The sequence below is a fragment of the Megachile rotundata genome, chromosome 10, assembly GCF_050947335.1.
Source record: "Megachile rotundata isolate GNS110a chromosome 10, iyMegRotu1, whole genome shotgun sequence".
Classification (NCBI taxonomy): domain Eukaryota; kingdom Metazoa; phylum Arthropoda; class Insecta; order Hymenoptera; family Megachilidae; genus Megachile; species Megachile rotundata.
The window spans coordinates 17,008,224-17,027,846 of NC_134992.1; the positions used below are offsets into that span (position 1 = coordinate 17,008,224).

A 19,623-nucleotide genomic window follows, 5' to 3' on the forward strand; every position below is an offset into this window, starting at 1 on the left:
GTTAAACAAATGATTCAACGGTGTTTTTCCGTGGTTTCGTCCGACCGGTTTCTAATCTCAAGGTAACACGGTTTAAGTCATTATAACCGCGTACGGTTACACAAACGCTTTTATCCGAGTCCTGTCTTGCACTCGTCTTATTGTCGCGACACTTTTCAGACTTTAGATCGTTCGATAGATATCGGCGAGATTTCGAGGCGATCGCGTGAAAAAATTGCGTCGCGAACGAGCGATGTCTAACTGACGAGCCGCGACGACAACACGGACTACGTTCCTGCTCAGTCACACGGCTATGATCGACTATCACAGCCATGTTGCAATCGCGTCACCGTTGCGTTGGCGCGATTATTTAACTTTTCTGCCCGTCTCGTTCGATTCTCTTTTGGTTTTTTTTTCATTGCCACCTATAGACCTCGGAGTTCTACGAATCAACCCGTTGATAATATGTAAATGCATCGTCTGGCGGTATCCAATAACACATTTTGTTGCTGGATCAAACGTTACGGCTGATCGAGTGATTTTTCTACGCATATATAAACACATGCTATAAATTATTAATGTTTACTATTTATGTATATTACATGTATGCTTAAATTGGGTAAATTAATTGCACCTAGCGATGTCACAATTTTTCATAAAACAAACTGTAGAATGTTAATAAACATTTCACAAAATTGGATAACGTTGAGCAAGAATCTATTTTATTAAAATCATCAAAGTCTGATTTCAGCTGGCTGGTAAATGAAGACTCTGTTTCCAATTTATTTTGTTTAGTCAAAATGGCATCGAATTCTTGGTACAGCTAAACTCTTAGAATCGATACCGGTTCGATCGAAGCGGCTTTATCGACTCCCCACGTGTTCGAAAATATCGTATTAGGTGACGATAATAAGTCGATCTATCAAACACCGAATCAGCAGTCTTCGGTTCGGGGAAGCAATCGAGAATAACAAAAGCGATCTATTTCGCTTCGCTGCTGGATGACTTCATTGGATCTGCAGGTCTCGCTAGATTGCCAACGACGAGATACAAGGTTCCGAAATGGGAAGTGCTCTGTCAAAGTTGGAGTTAATTTGAAAATGTTGGAACTTCTTGAAATTTAAGATTCTCTGAATCTACCACCTTGTCCCTATTTTCCTAAAATTCTAGTCATACCAACATACATTGCATAAATTTATCTATAGAGGAATCTTGATCTGAACGTGTAATCCTCGTCGGTAAAACGTTACGAACGATCGGTAAGAAAGAAACGGTTACGCGTCGAAATGAAAATCAGAAACGTAAGCGTCCGCGATTAAGTTCTCGTTACCGTTTCATTAAACGGACACGATATCGACGTTAATTTCCGTGGAGTTGCACGGATGGCAGAGATACAGGTAGCGAGGATGAAACGGCAGCGGGAGTATCGTTTGCACGAGCGGAGATTACCTCGAAAATTTAAATCCTGCCTGTCCCGACAGTCTCTGCGAGCACTTTATTAAACACAGAATCCATGTCAGGCCAGATACAGCGCAGCAGGTACACACGACGAGCATTCATAACACTCGAGCCGTGTGCACGTGTGTGCCTTTAATGGGCGTCGAGGATTTGCCAAATGACAGAGTCGTTCGAATTCCCTGGCTGGTCGCTGCTGGAAATTTATCTAATTACCTCCTGCAATGCCGTTAGCTGCCACGATCGAGATTGTTCACCGAAATACCCAAATTACGGTTTACCTTTTTAAACCTCTCGCGTATTGTCGTCGATTTTTAATCGCGATGTATGTTCTCTTTGGACAAGCGTTAATCGAGTTTCATTTATTTCGCTCTTCTGGTGTTGTTTTAACGAGAAAAATGTGAAGGATGTTCACGTGTCGGATCTGCGTCAATAAAACTGCCTTTTCGCTTATATCGTGTAGATGTGTTGAAAATCCGGCGAGATTACGATTTCGAGGAACGGTGGATTCCGTTAAAAGTATCGATTATAATCTCAGTGATTTGTATCGCGAGCGACGACAAGAGATGGCCTGGTAGCACGCGGATAAATCTTTTCGCTGGGAGAATGTCAATTAAGGGAACGCGCGAAGCGATCGATCAAACCTGGCATTCGTGCCACTTTAAGAAAGTAAGTCAATGTAATTCGCGCTGGTAAGGTTGCATACGCGCGACGACGTTCGCCACCGAAGATCGAGACCTTCGTCGACGACCGATCATGAATCGTTCGCGATCCGCGCGTTTCGATCGATCGAGCACTTCCGCTACGAGTTTAGTTTCGCAAAAAATCGAACGTTCGTTATCGAAGCATCGTACATCACTTTCTTCTTTCGCGTTGAAAATTGCTTCCCCTCCGGAGATAAAACTATATCCGAAGATCTGCGCGGAGATAAAAATAGAAGACACGATTGAAATTCAACGAAGGGAAACGACGATTATGATTCCGGTTAATCGAACGATGCTATCTGTTTAGACTCCGAGAGTGGATTTTAAATGGCGAAGTATAATCTTTTCTTCGATAAACTTGTTCTTTATCAAAATATGAACGGAGATCTACAATTGACCCGTATTTCCTTAATTCACTAATCGTGGAACGGTTAAGAAATTCTCCTAACTGTCGACTATGATAAGACGTTCTTGGAACTAAAAATTACGACAATTCTATTAACTGAATGTCCAAATTCCTAGACAAATAGAAGAAAAACACTTCCAAACTCCATCAGCTACGAAGACTCGAACCAAAATGAATATCTCGTTTCACTCTCGATCTAGTTTATTTCTTTCGGTCAACGATAAAACGGATATCCTGTATGATTACGAAAGAAAAAAAAACAGTGACTTACCCTTGGAAAGTTTGTCGACCGACTCGAATCGTCCTTCGACCTTGTTCCTCAAAGAATCCAGATCGAAAGGCGTCGTGAATCCATGATCCACGCTGCGGCTTTTGCTCCTGCGAAAGAAAAAGTTTCCAATTAAGAATTTCATTGATAAGCCTCCACGCTTTCTCTCCGTTCACTTTCCATTTTTAACGCTCGCCGTATACAGGGTGTCCCGAAAAAAAAATCACGAAATTGCCCGATTTGTCTCGAAGACGATTCGGATTGTTCTTCGCTGCTACGCAATTTTTTTTCAGATGTAACCGACAATTTTCAGATACGGAAATTTCGAAAGATTTCGAGGATTTGAGAATTGAAAAGTTAAGGAATTTGGGAGCTGGAGAAGTTGATCGAGAGCATATGGCAAGGTTGGCGCTGTAGGCTTTTTGCGAGGAGAGCCTGTATAAAGCGTTAAACGGTGGGAATTACTAACGCGTATTATTCTCAGGTTGCAAAAGCGAGAGACCGGCGAGGCGCGACACAATGCAATTTCACGATGCAACGAACCATGCCACGAGTCGTTGTATTAAATGAACTCTACAAGACGAATCAACGAGGACACGAATGGCCGGCGAAGATAGCGGCAAGCGACGATAGAGCTTGAATCATGAATGAAATCGCGGAGCGCGGAAAAAGTAAATTTCACGAGTGACGGAGCACGAGGCGCGAACAAATTACACGACGCGATGTTGCAACAGGTAAATCCCTCCGGTTGACAACCACTTTTTGTCTTTATGCTATATTACCGACAGTTAAACACCTCTCGCGTGATTTTATTATGTTCCGCCGCATGGGCAAGTCGCGGGCAGTCGCGAGCACAGATGGATACTCTTCTAATTTCAAGATTCTACATCTCAAATACTTAAATCCTCATATATTCAAATTTTCAAGTATCCAGTATCTGCACTCGATCCATCCACATAAACCTAACAATCGTTGAAATTTTCGTTGGATTTATCGCCGTATTCGTTTGGCCATTCGTCGAAGCTTTTAGACATACGTACCTGTAATAAGATGCTGTGAGGTTTTCGGTGGATCTCGAATGCGTGATATCCTGGGACATTCGCCTGGACCTAATGTGCAACAAACAATCCAAAACAACAGCAGTGAGAACGCATGCAACTACGTGCGAGGATGCTTAAAACAAACTTAAAATATCAAACATCGGTGTAACATGAACGACCGAAACTATATTCGAAATCATCCAATGAAACTATATCGATCGATACTGTTAATGTTCACGTTCATGTTACATCGCAGAAAATAAAATAAATGTTCAATAAAAAGCTTGATAAATCGAAACGCAAGCGAGCTATATTAAAAAAAAAAATGCAAGAAAAAACATCATTACACGGATGCTCGTGCAGTTAAATCTAACAGATATTTTCCTGTAGTTTGTGGCTAGTTTAATACAGCTTTCTAATGATACTTTATAATTAAAAAATTGATCAGCAATTTGTAATAATCGGCCGTTGCATTTCTGATATCAACGATGTTAAGCATCGGGAATGATATTGTAGTCCTTTCATGCATGATGCACGGTGCAGCTATAAATATTTATGGTCGCTAAGAGGTAGCTGCAATCATTGTCACGTGCTTGTGACGAGACACAGTCGCATGTGTATTCCATTTTTCTTATTATGGACGGTCATAAATTGTCAAACGTCTGATCGATAAATGCAGCTCCTTCAAAGTAGTTCAATATAGCCACTATTTGAGAGGAAGTCCGAAAACTTTAGGCTTTGAGAGTTTGAATTTGAAACTTCTTGTCAGGCTTCGTAATTGTTCGAGATTTTGAGACTTTGTTTCGTAACTAAACGAAGAACGAGAGTGTGGTGTAACGGATTAACAAAGAGAGTTTCGAAAGAGACGTCGGAGAAAAATGGAGAGAAACCGGGTTCGGTATCGAGACAGATCCGCGCCGGGTCCAACGCGAATTGGATTCGGTCGATTTGAAACGATGCATCCGCGCAGCCAGGCTTTCGAGCCGGCGCTAATTGCCGGCGACGCTTTAATTCGATTAGCAAGCTAGCCTGACGAGTTCACTCGTTACCGCGAATCTGCATTCGGACGTTTACTTCTATTTTCGAGCTACCCGACGACCACGCGTATTTCTGACTGTCGCCTGCACTTGCATCGTGCCGTTCAAACATAAATTGACGCGATAAATCTGGACCAATCTGATCGAAAATTTTCTTCGATCTTCTGCTCCGTTACTCTACACGTACCACCTACATCTCTGAATCTCTATAATCCCAAATCTAATTCTAAATTTGTAAAGCTTCGTAAGGAAGCCGGATTTCAACTGGCGTGCGTGCTTCACGCGAGGAACGAATTATTTCAGTTTTTTCCCTAGGATGCTCCAATTTCCGAAAGCTCGTAATCTTGACCCAGATGTCCAGCGTTTAAAAAGAAATCAAACGTCCGGTGGTCGTTAATTCGCAATCAAGGGACGGAGAGCGACGCGTTTATCGCGCTGCAATTTCGTAGATGCATGGAGCTGATAAGGCGGCGTTAGTCCGTTGCAAACGGGTTTTCCCGAGCGACGTATAAGGCGGAATCGTAAAAGCTGACTGCCATCGGAAGGGAGAAAGGCGATTCTTAGGTGTATGTGCACCGTTTCGAAATTTCCTGCTACCGACACCTGCCGCATCGCTGGTCTTCCCAGCCGGCGCGGTCTTTCGCAAAAATATTCCCTAGAGAACAATACGCGCGTCGACGTTCAGACGTCGATATCGATCGCTGTCTTCTCGGAATCCAACCTGGGGAATACTCGATGAATCGGCCAAGAATTATCGCGACGAGTTTGTTCAACCGGTTTAACATGTATTTTAAACGCCTCTATGGAAACAGATATCAGAATTATTTGCTAAGTTGTATCTTGAATAATATCGATAAGACGAAAGACAGAGCGACTGAAATTCTCAAAGGAGCAATTGCGACACACGAAACACGCGTAACTGGATCACGCATCGATCCGTCAGAGATGCAGTTACCGCGCGCGAAATTATCACTCACGATGCGTAGAACTGTCAGACGCGTATATCGAATCCGCGAGTTTCTTAAACCGAGTGGTTGACATAACCAACCTAGCGCAACTATAATCGAGCTCGACCGCTTCTAAATTGCAGTAAACGTGGCTCGAACTATTTAAGCGATCTAACCGTGTAGCGATTTGTCGGCAAGAAGCGGTCTCTATATTCGAGAGGTTCGTTCACCCTGCTGGTACCACGCGAAAAACACCGTACACGTACAAAGTGCTCGCTGTTTGAATACATTACCCGCATAATAAACTTAACGTAGGAGACACCGACGGATCGAATCGAGACGGAATAATAATTTCGGGCCACGATCGAGTTAGATCTCGTCTATGCACCTCTGGATCCTTTATTACCTTAGATTAATTAACTGTCCTTGCCGGTAAAAGAACGTTCTCGTGGTCGTTCAAGGCCTCTTCCTAGATTCAGCTCGTGGTGTATCGATCCGTCGATCGACAGAAGGTCAGTGTCCCCGTTTGAGGCCGCTTTTCGAAGCGGAAGTCGTCTCTCGCTTTCGAGCGTGAAATGCGCCGCGAATACGAGATCGGAATTCGTTCTGGGATACATTCTCGTTTTCTTGTTCTCTTTTCTCTTCGATTCGAATATTCGAACGGTGGGAGCGTATCTCCCAGAGGGTACGTCAACTCCGCTCGATCTGTTTCCTATACGATTATCTTTACGTTACACGGAAGATTTACGATATATTGTCACGGTTTATATCGCCGGTCGAGTTCCCTTCGCAAGGACTTTCAGGGACGTTAACGGAGATCCTCGTTGGACAAAGGAGCTCGCAAATAATACATTCGGAGACACGGTTAGCGAAGAGACATCTTCTCCAGAGACTGCTTAAACCGGACGAAGGAATTAGGTATCCAACGAGTTCATTCCCGAGCAACTATCCTTCACCTTCCGCATCCGTGACTCTTCAAGGTGGAGCAGTATCTAACCAGGAAACCAATTTCCATGGTCGAGGGATACCAGTTCGTGACGAAATTTTCCTCTTCCTCCGAGAGTCGAACCGGATCGCGCGAAATTTTCAGATCAATCCTATCTCTTTAATCCTCGTTACTCGTCAGCTCGCTTGAAATACAGGCTAAGACAACACCGACTCGCCTGAATTTACGACGCGAACGCTGAACGGTCATTTTCGCCGAGATTTACTAGCCTGCTATTTTCTTTATAGCGATCTCATCGCTCTTCCTCGCGATTTCCCTCGTAGAAAAAGATCTCGTCGATACTTCGGGAGCTTCTTACCTATAATTAATTCGACGAAATTCATTGGCGAGTGGCAGCGACCCCGATCGGAACGTGTTAATCGAACGATTAACGAGAAGGCCACGATCGGTTAGCGAGACACAGGGTCAAAAGGAAACGAAAGGACACTCGCCGGAAATGAATCTCCTAATATGACAATCGATTGGCAATCGGCCCGGTGAATCGTTTACCGTGGATGGTGTTACAGATCGATAAGGCTGGCGCATCGATTGTATAACGGATCGCATTGGAATTCCAGCGCCGACTTTAATCCGCGCGACGAATACCAGAACGCGGCGCATATTCGTCCTTCGTTGTCGTTGCTGGACAAGACAATTTATAACGAAACTTCTCGATACTTTAATCGCTCCGCCGCTATAAACGACTGCAACCGATATTTACAGCCGCTGTCACTTTGTACAAACACTCTTGTTAAGTACTGTTAACGTTACGGGCGTATTTCTATTTCGATGGCTCGCTTTCAGCCGAGTTGATAAATCAACGGATAACGGAGCTTGATACACACTGCTGTGGACAAGTATTCTAAGCTTTTATGGCATAGCAAATAAAGAACGGCTACTTCTATTCGCGATTTATCTATCCACTATTAAGTAATTACTTGCTCGGAACTCTAATTTCTCGCTTCGCGATAATGTATTCGATAAATTATAATTACTCGTCAACGAAGCGTGATCGGGAACGATTTCCTGCCGGGTTCAAGATGAATGGTAATATATTGGTGGGAAACACGGTTCCAAGTGCGATCTTACAGTTGATTAATGGAATTATTCACCAAGTTACAAACAAAAATATTGTTCGATGCTTTATTCATTTTAAAACAAAAAAGTTTTCCACGCCATCATAACTAATAAATTATACTACATTATCTGTAGTATCGACACGCGCGTTGTGCGATCAAGTGTTATATCACGCTTCGTGTCGCCAAGTGTGGATCTGTTACGCATGGAATTGCTAGAAATGGGATTGCAACGCGTAGAATCGACGCACGGAATTGCAACGACAATTCCGTGGAATCGAGGCACGTACACCTGTAGCACGTACAAATGTAACGAGCGAAATTGCGATACTTCGAACTACTATAAATAAAATTGCAACGACTGGAATTGCCACGCGCTGCGTCGCGATCTTTTTTCGCCGAAAAATACGACGTTTCCGACTGGGAACAACGAGCAATAATAATTAATTTAACCGTTCGATACAAGTTATCGTGGTTGCGAAACGGTTAGGTCGCGAACAATAAACCGGTCCTTTAAAAGCGGCCGCCTCCCTCGATTACCTGTCCCGACAATCTGTTAATTACGAAGCGGAGCCTCTTGTTCTTTGAGCGCCGTCCTTGACATCGATGCACTGCCATTATATTCGACGGTTAAAGCACCGTGTTTCTTACTCGTCGTAAAAACTTGCACGAACGCAACATTCTGAGGGTTCCGAAGATCGAAAAAAGGAAAAGGAAGAAACGAGCAGAAAGAGATACGAGCGCGAGGAGAAGGCTCGTGTTCGAGGCCTCAAGAATCCCTTTCTCGTTGTTTCTTACGAAATTCTCTCCGTTAACCGTAATCTATCGAGCCGAGGCACTAACTCACGCTCGAGCGACTCGACTTTCTAATGCTCCATCGTTCGAGGAATACGCTTCTGTCTGCTTGCCGAGCACGCGTCCGATTTAATGACAATTATCGCGATCGGCTCAACCGAATACGACTCGATGGACGCTTTCGAAACTAGATTCTGACACCGTTTGATAACGCGACATGCCGCTTACGTCGCGACCTTAAGCTGTCGTACTTGCAAATAATTCGCGTCCACGTTAGAATTACTTTCGCTAAAACTAAAAATTGCGAACGACGTTAAAATTAATCTCGCTTCGAGAGAGAACTCGTTTTAATCTCCCGTCGCGTGTTTTATTCCCCTATTTAAAAGCGGTACGAGCGCCGCGTAACATCGTTTCCGGCTGATTACGAATTAAAGAAACGTTCGCTCGAGACACGATCCGCCCATGATATTCCAGCTATCGCGATTACAAATTACTACCGTATAATTTATTCCTTTACCCATATCAATATTTCCACACAATGGCGAATTATCTAATTGCCGCGTTAACACATAATAGGACAGTTTTATCTCGGCTCGGACGACTTTTCAACCGGTCTAACACCGCTCTAATAGCGATGTAACAATTACGCGCGGGAGATTAACATCGACGAAATTAAGTTGGTTGCCGTATTCGTGGATTCCCGTCTAACGTTTAAACGAATCTTAATTGAAATCTACTCGTTCGGGCACGAGGGACGCCGTCAACTTTTAATTCTATCTGCTTGTATCGTTAACGCGTTGATTACCGTGGCGGCCGTTCTTCTACAACGCTGCCAATCTAATATAGTCAAGTAATTTCAAGAACAAAAAGTGTACAACTGGCATCGATATTGTTACGTACAGACGTGCTCTTCTATTTCGAGAAGATCAAACATTTCAAGGAATAATCTGAAAATTTCTTCAAAAGTCTCTAGACAACGAAGCAATTGTAGAAGAATTTGTATAACTATATAACGCGACATATTCGTGTTTACAAAGGACAAAAATAGGTTGTAGAAACGTTCGAGCAGTGCAGCCACGTACCAACGACCGTAGCCAGTTTTCCTTTCCATGCATGTGTTTCTCGATGTTTCGAGCCTGGTGTCGTTTCGTTCAACAAGCGGAAGACGTCGTTTCCGCTCAAACTTACGACGAAATATTAAACAAACCGTACCAACGCGTTCCACCGACTGATTCTCCGACGTGTCCCGTCTGCCAGAGAATCGCTGCTAACCTTTATAGTTGCACTTGCAGCACTGTCTGAAGGAATGCCAAAGAATGCCAACGAGAACACATACGCGTACGAGATATACGTTTGTTCTACATTCTGAAAGCGTATCGGGTGCCGGGGTTTCTCTGAATTAATTTAGAGTAGGCGAGACAAAGGTGTTCTCTAGGAACTTTTCTTCTAGCAACCTTTCGAGGCGCTCGATCCCTCGGAAAGCGAACGCGAGGTTTCTCGTGAACGATATTAATTTAAGAATATTCGTTAAGAATACATATCGGAAGAAGGTGCAACACTGCATCAAAAGTAACCAAACGAGGAATTACTGGAAGAATAAATTATTGTAGATCGTTAGCGATCAATGGAACTGGTCGCGAATTCGCAGTAGCCCAAAGTCGTGAATTAGCCTGTCCTTTTATGGATCCAGAGGCATTTTGAAAGCCGACCGGTTCTAACTCGAATTCTTAACGAATTCTTTAAAATAGCCTGTAAGTATTAAAGTTGGAGAGTAGGAAAATTCGAAAAGTAGTTTGAACATAATCGAGGCGCCTTTGTAACGAAAATGCTTGAATAAGGAGCGTAGCAGATACTTGTCACCAATTTTCCCGGATCACATTCCTCCGGCAAACCAGTCGCCGCACCGGCTGCACCGGTGGTAATAATAATATCCTTAGCAGCACCTATACCACGAGGCATGCATCGAGACACTTCGGGTTCCGCTCTTTGTTCGCTGGAACCAGTCTCTGTACGTACACATCTCAATCCTTTCTTCTCTCATCCGGTTCGACCAGCATTCCTGCTTCGAGCTTTTATCTTCGGCCGGGGTTTCTCGATCTCGAGACACACCCCGCCGGGCAGCTTTATCGTTCGGAGCCGCTAATAATCGGCTGGAATGCGGAGCCGGCGAAAAAAATCGCGAGCGCGCTCGTTCAACGGCCACGGACGCGACGCGGTGATCAACGTGGATCTCGGTTATCTCGCGGTTCGAGCCAAAGGCGCCTGCCTGGTCATCGTGTTCCAGCGAATCAGAGCGTGACGCCTCGATCCGCGTTACGAACCGATGGCCAACGCACTCTCCTGCAACACGCGCGATGCGTCAGCGACCCACAGAGACAATTCGTTTCGTTTAAAGTTTAAACGAACCTGCCGCCAGTGCTCCAATGCTCGCATCCTACCCATTTCTTACCTTTTGTTCGACTCGCGAGAACTGTTGCACCGCGTTTCTAATGCGCGCAGATAAGGTTTGTGGGTTATTCGCGTGGAAACGGAACGCGATAAGATCTTGGAGTGGGCGATATAACGAGTGGCTGTACAACGGGTTATCTCAGCGATTTAATATGGAGCAGCGCGGCGATACAACGCGTTACGATTCCACGCGTGGCGAAATAAAACGTAGCGGTTCCACGCGTAATATATCATTCGGTAACACGATGCATGGCAAGTATACGCTCAGCGATTCCACGCATAGCAATATAGTACGTGGGAATTGTATTCGTGTTTATAGAACGCGTGACGACATACTGCAGACTTTTTAGTATTTACCGTAGTCAGAGTTTAATTTAAGCAAAATTAAAACCAAGTTTGGTCGCTTTAAGGCAGCGAAACGAGTCAAGTTCTACATTGTTCGCCGTAATAGAGGAGAAAATATTAACGACTAAAAGGTCGTTAGCATTTGTATCGCGCTAATGACCGTGCCGACTAGCTGACAAATTACAGAGATTATCCTATAAACAGGTTTATAATTGGTTGAAATTTACGATTGCCGCGTAGATAAAGAAAAAGGGAAGCTTATTTAACAGCGTTAAATCGAAAATGCACGCGCCAATGACGTCAAAAGTTTAACGAAGAAAAGCGCAACGCTTCGCGTCCCGCTGCGATAGCAGACTCGCGCGGAATAACAAACACGATAAGCTCCGCTGCTGCTTGTATGCACGGTGCATTTATAATAAAAATCGCGAACCATCTGCGACGGCCCGAGTCGACGCGAACCGACAGTTTATCGTCTCGCTCTTTCATGAAAATTTTTTAATCCACAAACATCGCGATTCCGTGAAAACCGTTTATTATTCTTCTAAAAATAGTAGCTTTCTAATGGACTATCCGAGAAATTAACGTTCAATTAGGAACGACTATAGGCGAGATAGTTAGGGGAAAGTTCGGTGAATGCATTATAGTGCATACTGGCGAAGGGCGTGCACGTGTACGGCCGAGAAAGTGACGTTCGTTCGACGAAGGGCGTGTATATTCGCTGTGAGAAAGTGACGTTCACTCGTGCACCAAGGATATATACGTTCGCTCGAGAAAGTGTAAGGCGTTCTTACGCACGCATACCGCGTGTCGGAGCCGCTTAATTCTCTCGCCACGTTATGAATGCACATATGCGCTCTACTCGTCTGTCCGACACATGCTGCTGCACCATGCGCGATCGCGCTAGATCAATGCCTCTTTATATGGAAACAGGTTACCGAAGCTAATTTCTATCCCGTATCTTTATTCTGGGAGTGCCAATTTTAAAGATGCAGGACCTTCTGATCAATTGGTAAGTTTGAGGAAGAGGTCTAACAATCTACGTGGAGAATTTATGGAAATTTTAAGGAAACGAAGGCGATGTCGTGGCATTTGTTCTCACGAGTACACGTATGCTCCCAAAGAAAACTACATTATCGAAGTAACTGCGCCAATTGGAAATAAAATTAAAAGATAAAAGAGAATCTCTTAAATGGAACCGTGCACGGTCCAGTTGTGATCGACCCATAAAACGCAACTGGTCGGAATAAATTGAAGATGCATAAGAGCTAGGATGGCACAGTTGGACGTTTCGTGTTTGCCAATAAGGAGGTTGTAAATTACGCAATCGACAGCTGAGCTGCGCTCGAAATTATTTCCACGAGAAACGCGCATCTGTGCTCTCGAAAGTGGCTTGTTTCTCTTTGTGCACCTTTTGCAACGACTCGTAGACAAACACGTGCCGCGCAAATGCACCGACGCGACGCGCACGCTTATTTGCATTTCGTTCGTCGTTACGAACGCACATGTTCCACCTTGTATTTTTATCGTTTCGCGGCCATACGTGCGAGCGCGCCAATGCGAGCGCATACGTGTTCCCGGTACATTCGTGTATCTATCGCGTCTCCATTGTAACATTGTTTCTCGACCTTTTTGTCCGCTGGATGCGTTTAATCGGAGACCGGCTGTTGACGCAAAACGTCGCGGTCGTTGGGAAACGACGAATCAGCGACGGAGCAAGATGTTCCACGGGATTTGCGGAAAGAACAGCCGGCAGAAAATTTGATTCGACCGGTGTAGATTTTATCGAGAATAAATGTTCGTACGGGACATTTTATGCCAACTTCACCAATTTGCTATAAATACATTGTTATGACAGGCTGTTTTTAACCGCGGAAAAGACTGCCACCCGCGTCACCGAATGTCGAAACGACGAAAAGCGACAATTTATGAAACTCCTCGAAGGACGTCGCAATTCGGATCAACTGCTTAGGCAATTATCATTTATTTTATTTTTATTCGCCGTGAAGGTTTAGTACCCTTTGAGGATCATGCGATGTTATGTCGGCGGTAATAAAATCTGTGACAAAGTACAGATTTAGAGGGAAACTCGGATACACGGGAAAATCTGTATCTAGAAAATGAAATATAAAGATGACATGTTCTTTGAAAATCTAGATCCGAAGATAGAAGAATCCAGATGTTTTCGCGACGATAACTCATCGTATCACGAGCGATATTTATCGCTTTATGACACGACGCACCGTTAATAACAGCTGTCATTTATCGTTAATAGACTTAATATCTTTCTCTCAGAAGTAAATTTTTATTTATAATTACAGCTATTATCTCGAAGGTTAAGTTTTATCTGAAGGAACTGTTGTCGCTCGAGTCAGTTAAGTTCGTTAAATTCGTCTCGTTATTCTTTTCGTTATCGGTCACGTGCGTGACAGGAAACACTGTTAGAAACATTATCTGTTTACCGATTATCAGTTATATACTGCTACCGGAGCCGCTATCAACGTCGACATCATCGTTTGACGGTGACTGACATCGTTTGATGGCAATGTTTTGATCGTTTAATTACCATAACAAATATGACCTTCGTCGCTCCGATTGCTCAACCGTTTTATTGCTAATTAAACAATGTCGGCTGTCTTCTGCCGCCTCTCTTCAGTCGATTCGACAAACTCGAGTTATTTTCTGCGAACGTTTCGTCACGATTCGAACAAACTCGCGGAGGGGGAAGATGTCACGTGTCCGATTCGTTTTGCAATTAAATCGCGAGAACAGAATTTGCTTGGCTAATGTCTCTTTTAATTTCTTATCGAATTAAACGAGAAGAGATTCGGTGTTCTCGAAACTTGCCACCCGTGTCTTTCCTCGATTCGACGACGGAATTTGCTTCCGTTCTCTCCTTTTGATACAGACATTTCGGTTTTAGCGATCGGCCTCTCCTTTTTTTTCCGCTGACGAGGAAAATTTACCAAGAAAATTGGGTCGATCCGATCCACGGTTTTTCACTTACTCTCGCAAAAATTGCCCGCTCGTATCAAGTTAGCAATCCAACCACGTCCGTTTTTCCGTTCGTTCCTTTTCATCTCCTCCTTTTTTCTTCCCGTTCAACAGTCCGATCGCGAGTCGTTAATTTCCAACATTTTTCCGCCAAGATTCATGGCATTCGCGTCAGCTTTATCGTTCCACGGAGACGAAAGGTTCTCCAAATTGAAACCCATCGGCAAATTTTATGCACCGATCGAACGTTTCAATGAGATCGTACTCCGACAATATTTTTCAAACTATTCAGAAATCTTTCTCCTTTATCGCATGAATTTCCTTTTACCTCCGCGCAAACGGATAATAAAAATCTTTTATCCTTCGACTCTCTTTAGTTCGGTGAATTTTTTCCTACTCAGCTTTATGTTCGATTTTTCCTCGAATTTCCAAATTCTTGAGAACAGAATTTTCCGCTAACTCCTACGACTGCAATTTCCAGAGGCGTTCGCAAATGTAAAATATAAAGCTCGATCGACAAAGACGATTACGATAATTAACATATACGCTGTTTCAGAATACTCTGCGTCGCTAGAGAAACCGCAAGCATGCGTCGAATCGTAATGTGTAGCTCGTCGGGATTACCGAGGTAAAGAGGAAGTCTGAGAAAATTTTCCTCGTACTCGAGGAAACAAATGCAAAAATGAATAACGCATCGGAAGACTCCGTTTCCGGAATTTTCCCACCATCGAGAAAGTTTATAGGATGATGCACGATATTCTGTCGCGAAACGTACAGGAATAGCTCGCGGTCGATTCGACAAGTTTTGACGTAGGAACGTTAACGATCCGCGGATAAAACTGGTGGTTTTTATTACGCCAGCCACTTTCCACCGCGACTACGTAATACAAAAATACCGGTGGAAAGAATCCGGTGGTTTTAATCTGTACCGTTATTCGCATTAGTTACGTTATCGCCGATTGTAAACGCGACTGTCCGAGGAGTGACGCTGTTACTCGTTTCCAGATTATGACCTCAACCGCCGTCGACTTCTCTAAATATTTACCAGCTGCACCTGTTTCACGATTCTTTTCTCCGAGTTAAATCCCTGCTAGTAATCACCCATCAACTACCTCAATGATGCGGAAAAGAAACACGATAAAAAAGAACATCGTTTTCGTTTTCGACGAAACGACTTTTCCGAGAAGCCTGTGCACCTAATTTTAACGTAACTCGTTACAGCGGTAAAACGGCGATAATTGTCCCGCAGTTTTCGTCAGGATTTGCTCGTTTTAATTCCACATGCAAAGAGAATCGAATCCGTTATGTTACGAAGGAGGCAGAGATAACTACGAGAACCGGTCCAGCACGAAATTATCGATGCGAAAGTGTGAAACAACGTCCCGTTCGGGGGCCGTACAACGTTCGCCCAAACGATATCGTATGTCCAACAATTTTATTCGCGTTTCGGCTTAAACGATCCGATTACTCGTCAAGTTCCCGTGTTAAATTATCGAAAGGACGCGAATAAATACCTTGTGACGGAGTCGGGTACGAATATATTCCACCAGGAGGGTCTTTTCTGTCTGGCTTGGGCGAACAATCCATCGGTGCTGCCAACTTGCGTCGGTACCCCGGCGATCCCTTTTCTCCTCTTGCGATCGAGTTTCGGTGGCTTGGCGAGAGGATGCCAAGACTTTCGACGCCCTTTCTTGCCCTCGAGATCCGCCTTTACTCTCTCGTTCTCCAGCACCTCCTGGTTCTCCTCGAGGAGGTCCTGAGACACGTAAAACACCGAGCCTCTCCTGCCGCTCTCGCTGGCTCGCCTCTTCTCCTTCTGCATCTGTTTCGCGTTCTCTTTCTCTTCGGCGACACTGCCGCGTCGTGCCTTCTGGAACAAGCTGTCCTTGCGAGCCTTCAGATCCTCCAGGACGCTGTGCCTTCGCCCCTTGTTGTCGCGCAGGATAGCGTTCGAGTCCCTTCGGCCGACCGCGCCGATCAGCTTCGCGAACGACGACTCTTCCTCCATCATGATCGACGGGATCGAGTTCGTCGACGCGAATTTCGTGGTCGCGTGACCATTATTCTGTGGCTCGTTGCTTATGTACATCTTGCTTTCCATGCTAATCGATCCTTCGAACCAATCAATCTCGTAAACGGTACTGGCCTAGTACGTACTTTACTCCGTGTCGTAAATGTATTTATATAAACTCGTAAATATTCGAGAATAACGAATAACGCGAGAAGTTACGGATAGCAAAGTCGACGAAAAAATTTGTAAGAGAAACTCGTTTTAGACGTTTTAAACAAAGCCACGTTATTAATTGCTTTCCGCTTTCTTAGATGCGCTTACAAAATAGACGTAAAATCAAGATATTGAATAGTTCGTTTTCCGAACAACAGTCAGGGACTCGAGTTTCGGAAAATATCGAACGGGTTCGGCGGAAGAACGAAAGTGTTTGGAAACCCGAAGCATTTGAAATTCGAATATTAAACATTCCGGATGGATGACATTCGATAGGCCTGCCACGATCGATCGTAAACACGATCTCGAATCGAATGTCGGCACAGGTACGAAGATAGTCTTTCTCTCGAGGCCGATCCCGTCCGAATTTTCCCGAAGCGTGGTCGAGTCCATAACCTCGAATACTCTTGTGTCTCGAAGAAATGACATTTACGACGCGCGTAACGCACGAAATAGAAACATCGCGTCTACCCACCACTGATCACAGCTTTTCACTACGACTTCCAGGGTTAACGACGAGAACGACACTGTACACGCACTCGCATCGACGCGAAACAACACTGTACACGCATCCAAGATAGTCAGCAGCGATTCAGGATCATTTTTAAAATGCCGGAAACACGGAAGGTACCGGAGCTGCGCGTACCGTTAAGGCGCGATCGGCATTATTCCATCGCCGGTGAAAGCAGCCACGGCGGCGTACCGAGTGACCGCCTTTTCACTCCTCGTGAAACGTGCTATCGGCACGAACGTAGCACACGGTGTACAGCAGCGAGCTCGTGTGTCGTATCAGAAGAGTTATCCGCGCAGAGGTATGTTCACCGGGGAACCAGCTCGAGGCGCGAGCTCTAAGAACACATCGAGGATCGTTGACCCACGAGAACCAGCCCCCGACGGTCAACCGACTAGCTCCTCTTCCTTCCCGTATCTCTCCTTTCGTTCGATCGTTTGTTCGTCTATTTTTCTGGCAAGTCGAGCCCCCGCTTGGAAACTCGTTCCCTTACCGACTTCGGACGTCAACCGCTCGATTCGACCTTTGCTGCCTCTCCGACTGTAACCGTGCGAATACACTCGTACCTCGATTCGCGTTATACTCTCTGCTTATCGTCCAAATGTTATCGATACATCGATAATAAACACCGATAGAATCGACGTTCAACTCAGGTGAGATCGTATCGAAAGTTTCAACGAGTATATAAATAGATTCGAAAGATAATGTCGCGTTAGGTTAGGTTCGAAGTTGAAATAAAAATAAACAGATTCTACCAGGATCACTGTCGGCGCTATTATCGATATATCGTGAAATATCGTTGTCGAGTCTTTACCGACTTACGTCGACTGATTCGCGACGAACGAAATGCACGAGCGCGGGGTATGACCGTATACTGGTCAGACGGTAACGGTTTCCTGATCGAAGCACACCAACCGCACGAGCTTTCTTCGGTAAAAGCGTGTCCAAGTAACTTTCCTACCATGAAACTTTTTATGGCGTGTCGTTTCCGTCTTGTCGTCGACGGGAGAGGAACAACTCGTACAAGTTAGATTTCCGATGCGTGGTTAGCTATTCGACGTGTTTCTAATACCGTGAAACTCTCGAGGAAAATGGAGCCTGGCCCGAGTAGGGCGGCGGAACCGAACACTCGCTTCTTTTCATCACACTTTTTCAACTGATTCGTTTAGAAATCGGTGCACAGGCGCGGGCGAAAAACACGCGATCGACTAACGGACGAAAACACGCGCGACATGCACGATCTTTCGACGTGTACTAATCGCGAAATTGTGGCAACGAGTCGAGAAGTTTGAGCGGTGCGGTGGGGTGCGGGGGGTTGGGAGGGGGAGAGGTATACCGAAAACCGGCTACTTTCTCTCACTGTTTCCGTTTCCTTTTTTCTTCTTGCCCGCGTATCGACGCGTTCGCTCGACTGCTACACAACACGGCCACGATAACGACAACGATACAGCCTGGATCGCGATAAATCGAGATATTACAGACACGCTCGAATCGACAGGCCGTCACGAGAATCGAGTATCGCAGCGACTAACCGAGAACGAAGCGAACTGCTTGTATTTATACACGGTGAGACGGCGAGGCACTCGGCCGAGACTGTCTCTTCGGGCGCATCCCCCACCGCCGCATACAAGTACCCAACAAGAAGAAACACGCACCGAAGACGCATGACTTTGTGGTCTTTCCATGGTTTACAAACAGCCTTTTCGTTTTCTTTCCTTTTGTCTCTGCTCCCTCGATATTGCTCGCAAGCTTCCAACGATTATCGACACGCCAGCGAAAGTGTACCGGGAGCTAAAGAATGCCGCGATTTCTGTACTCGCAGTGTGCACGCCGTGGTAGACTTCGCTGAAGAAAATGGCGGTGTAGGGGGAATAGGCGCCATCGTTCGCTTTAAAGCGTTTAAGGGGAATAGCCGATTAAAAGTACCATCGAACCGATTTTATCTCTTCGTATACCGTTCAATGGCTTGCCAAAAAACCGAGTTTCGACCCTGTACCTAGCGAAATTCGAATTGCCGAGCTTCACCCTATTTTCCCTACTTAGCGACGTGAAAAATTCTGAAAAAGTTCAAGGACACTCTAGGCACGGTAAAATATGTAGAGAACTTTTTCACATTTTTTTCTTTCAAATCCAAAGTGTTAGAAAAAAGTAGAGATTTCGTACTGAAATTTAAGAGCGACCTTTTCTCTTACACGGCACTAAACCGTGCGTGTAAAAATTTCCTTCCGATTCAAAGAAAAGCGATAGTATTTTTTCCAGCTCATTGTCGATTCTCGACAATCCCCGCACACGAGCCAACACGATAAACACGATACTGATCATTCCAGGAAGAAAGAACCTTAAGAGTAACGATACTTCGAAAGAATGTATCAACTTTTTGGAAGTCTGCCTATCGCTGACGCGTAATCTTCA

The 19,623-nt window shown here is 44.8% G+C and overlaps 1 protein-coding gene across 12 annotated transcripts in view; it reads right to left on the bottom strand.

Moving 5' to 3' along the window:
* mtd (TLD domain-containing protein mustard) overlaps positions 1-19,623 on the bottom strand; it is a 107,880-nt gene that overhangs the window by 41,812 nt on the left and 46,445 nt on the right. For 2 of the 12 annotated variants that reach the window (XM_076536316.1, XM_076536315.1), the window contains exons 1-4: positions 17,176-18,755; positions 15,991-16,588; positions 3,853-3,921; positions 2,816-2,922 (exon numbers count right to left, since the gene is read on the bottom strand). In XM_076536316.1, coding sequence (XP_076392431.1) covers positions 2,816-2,922; positions 3,853-3,921; positions 15,991-16,577 — 763 coding nt within the window. In that variant the 5' untranslated portion in view covers positions 16,578-16,588; positions 17,176-18,755. Of the gene's footprint in view, positions 1-2,815; positions 2,923-3,852; positions 3,922-15,990; positions 16,623-17,175; positions 18,757-19,623 lie in introns of those variants that run through there. The other 10 variants (XM_012294754.2, XM_076536317.1, XM_076536322.1 and 7 more) reach the window with 8 other exon arrangements.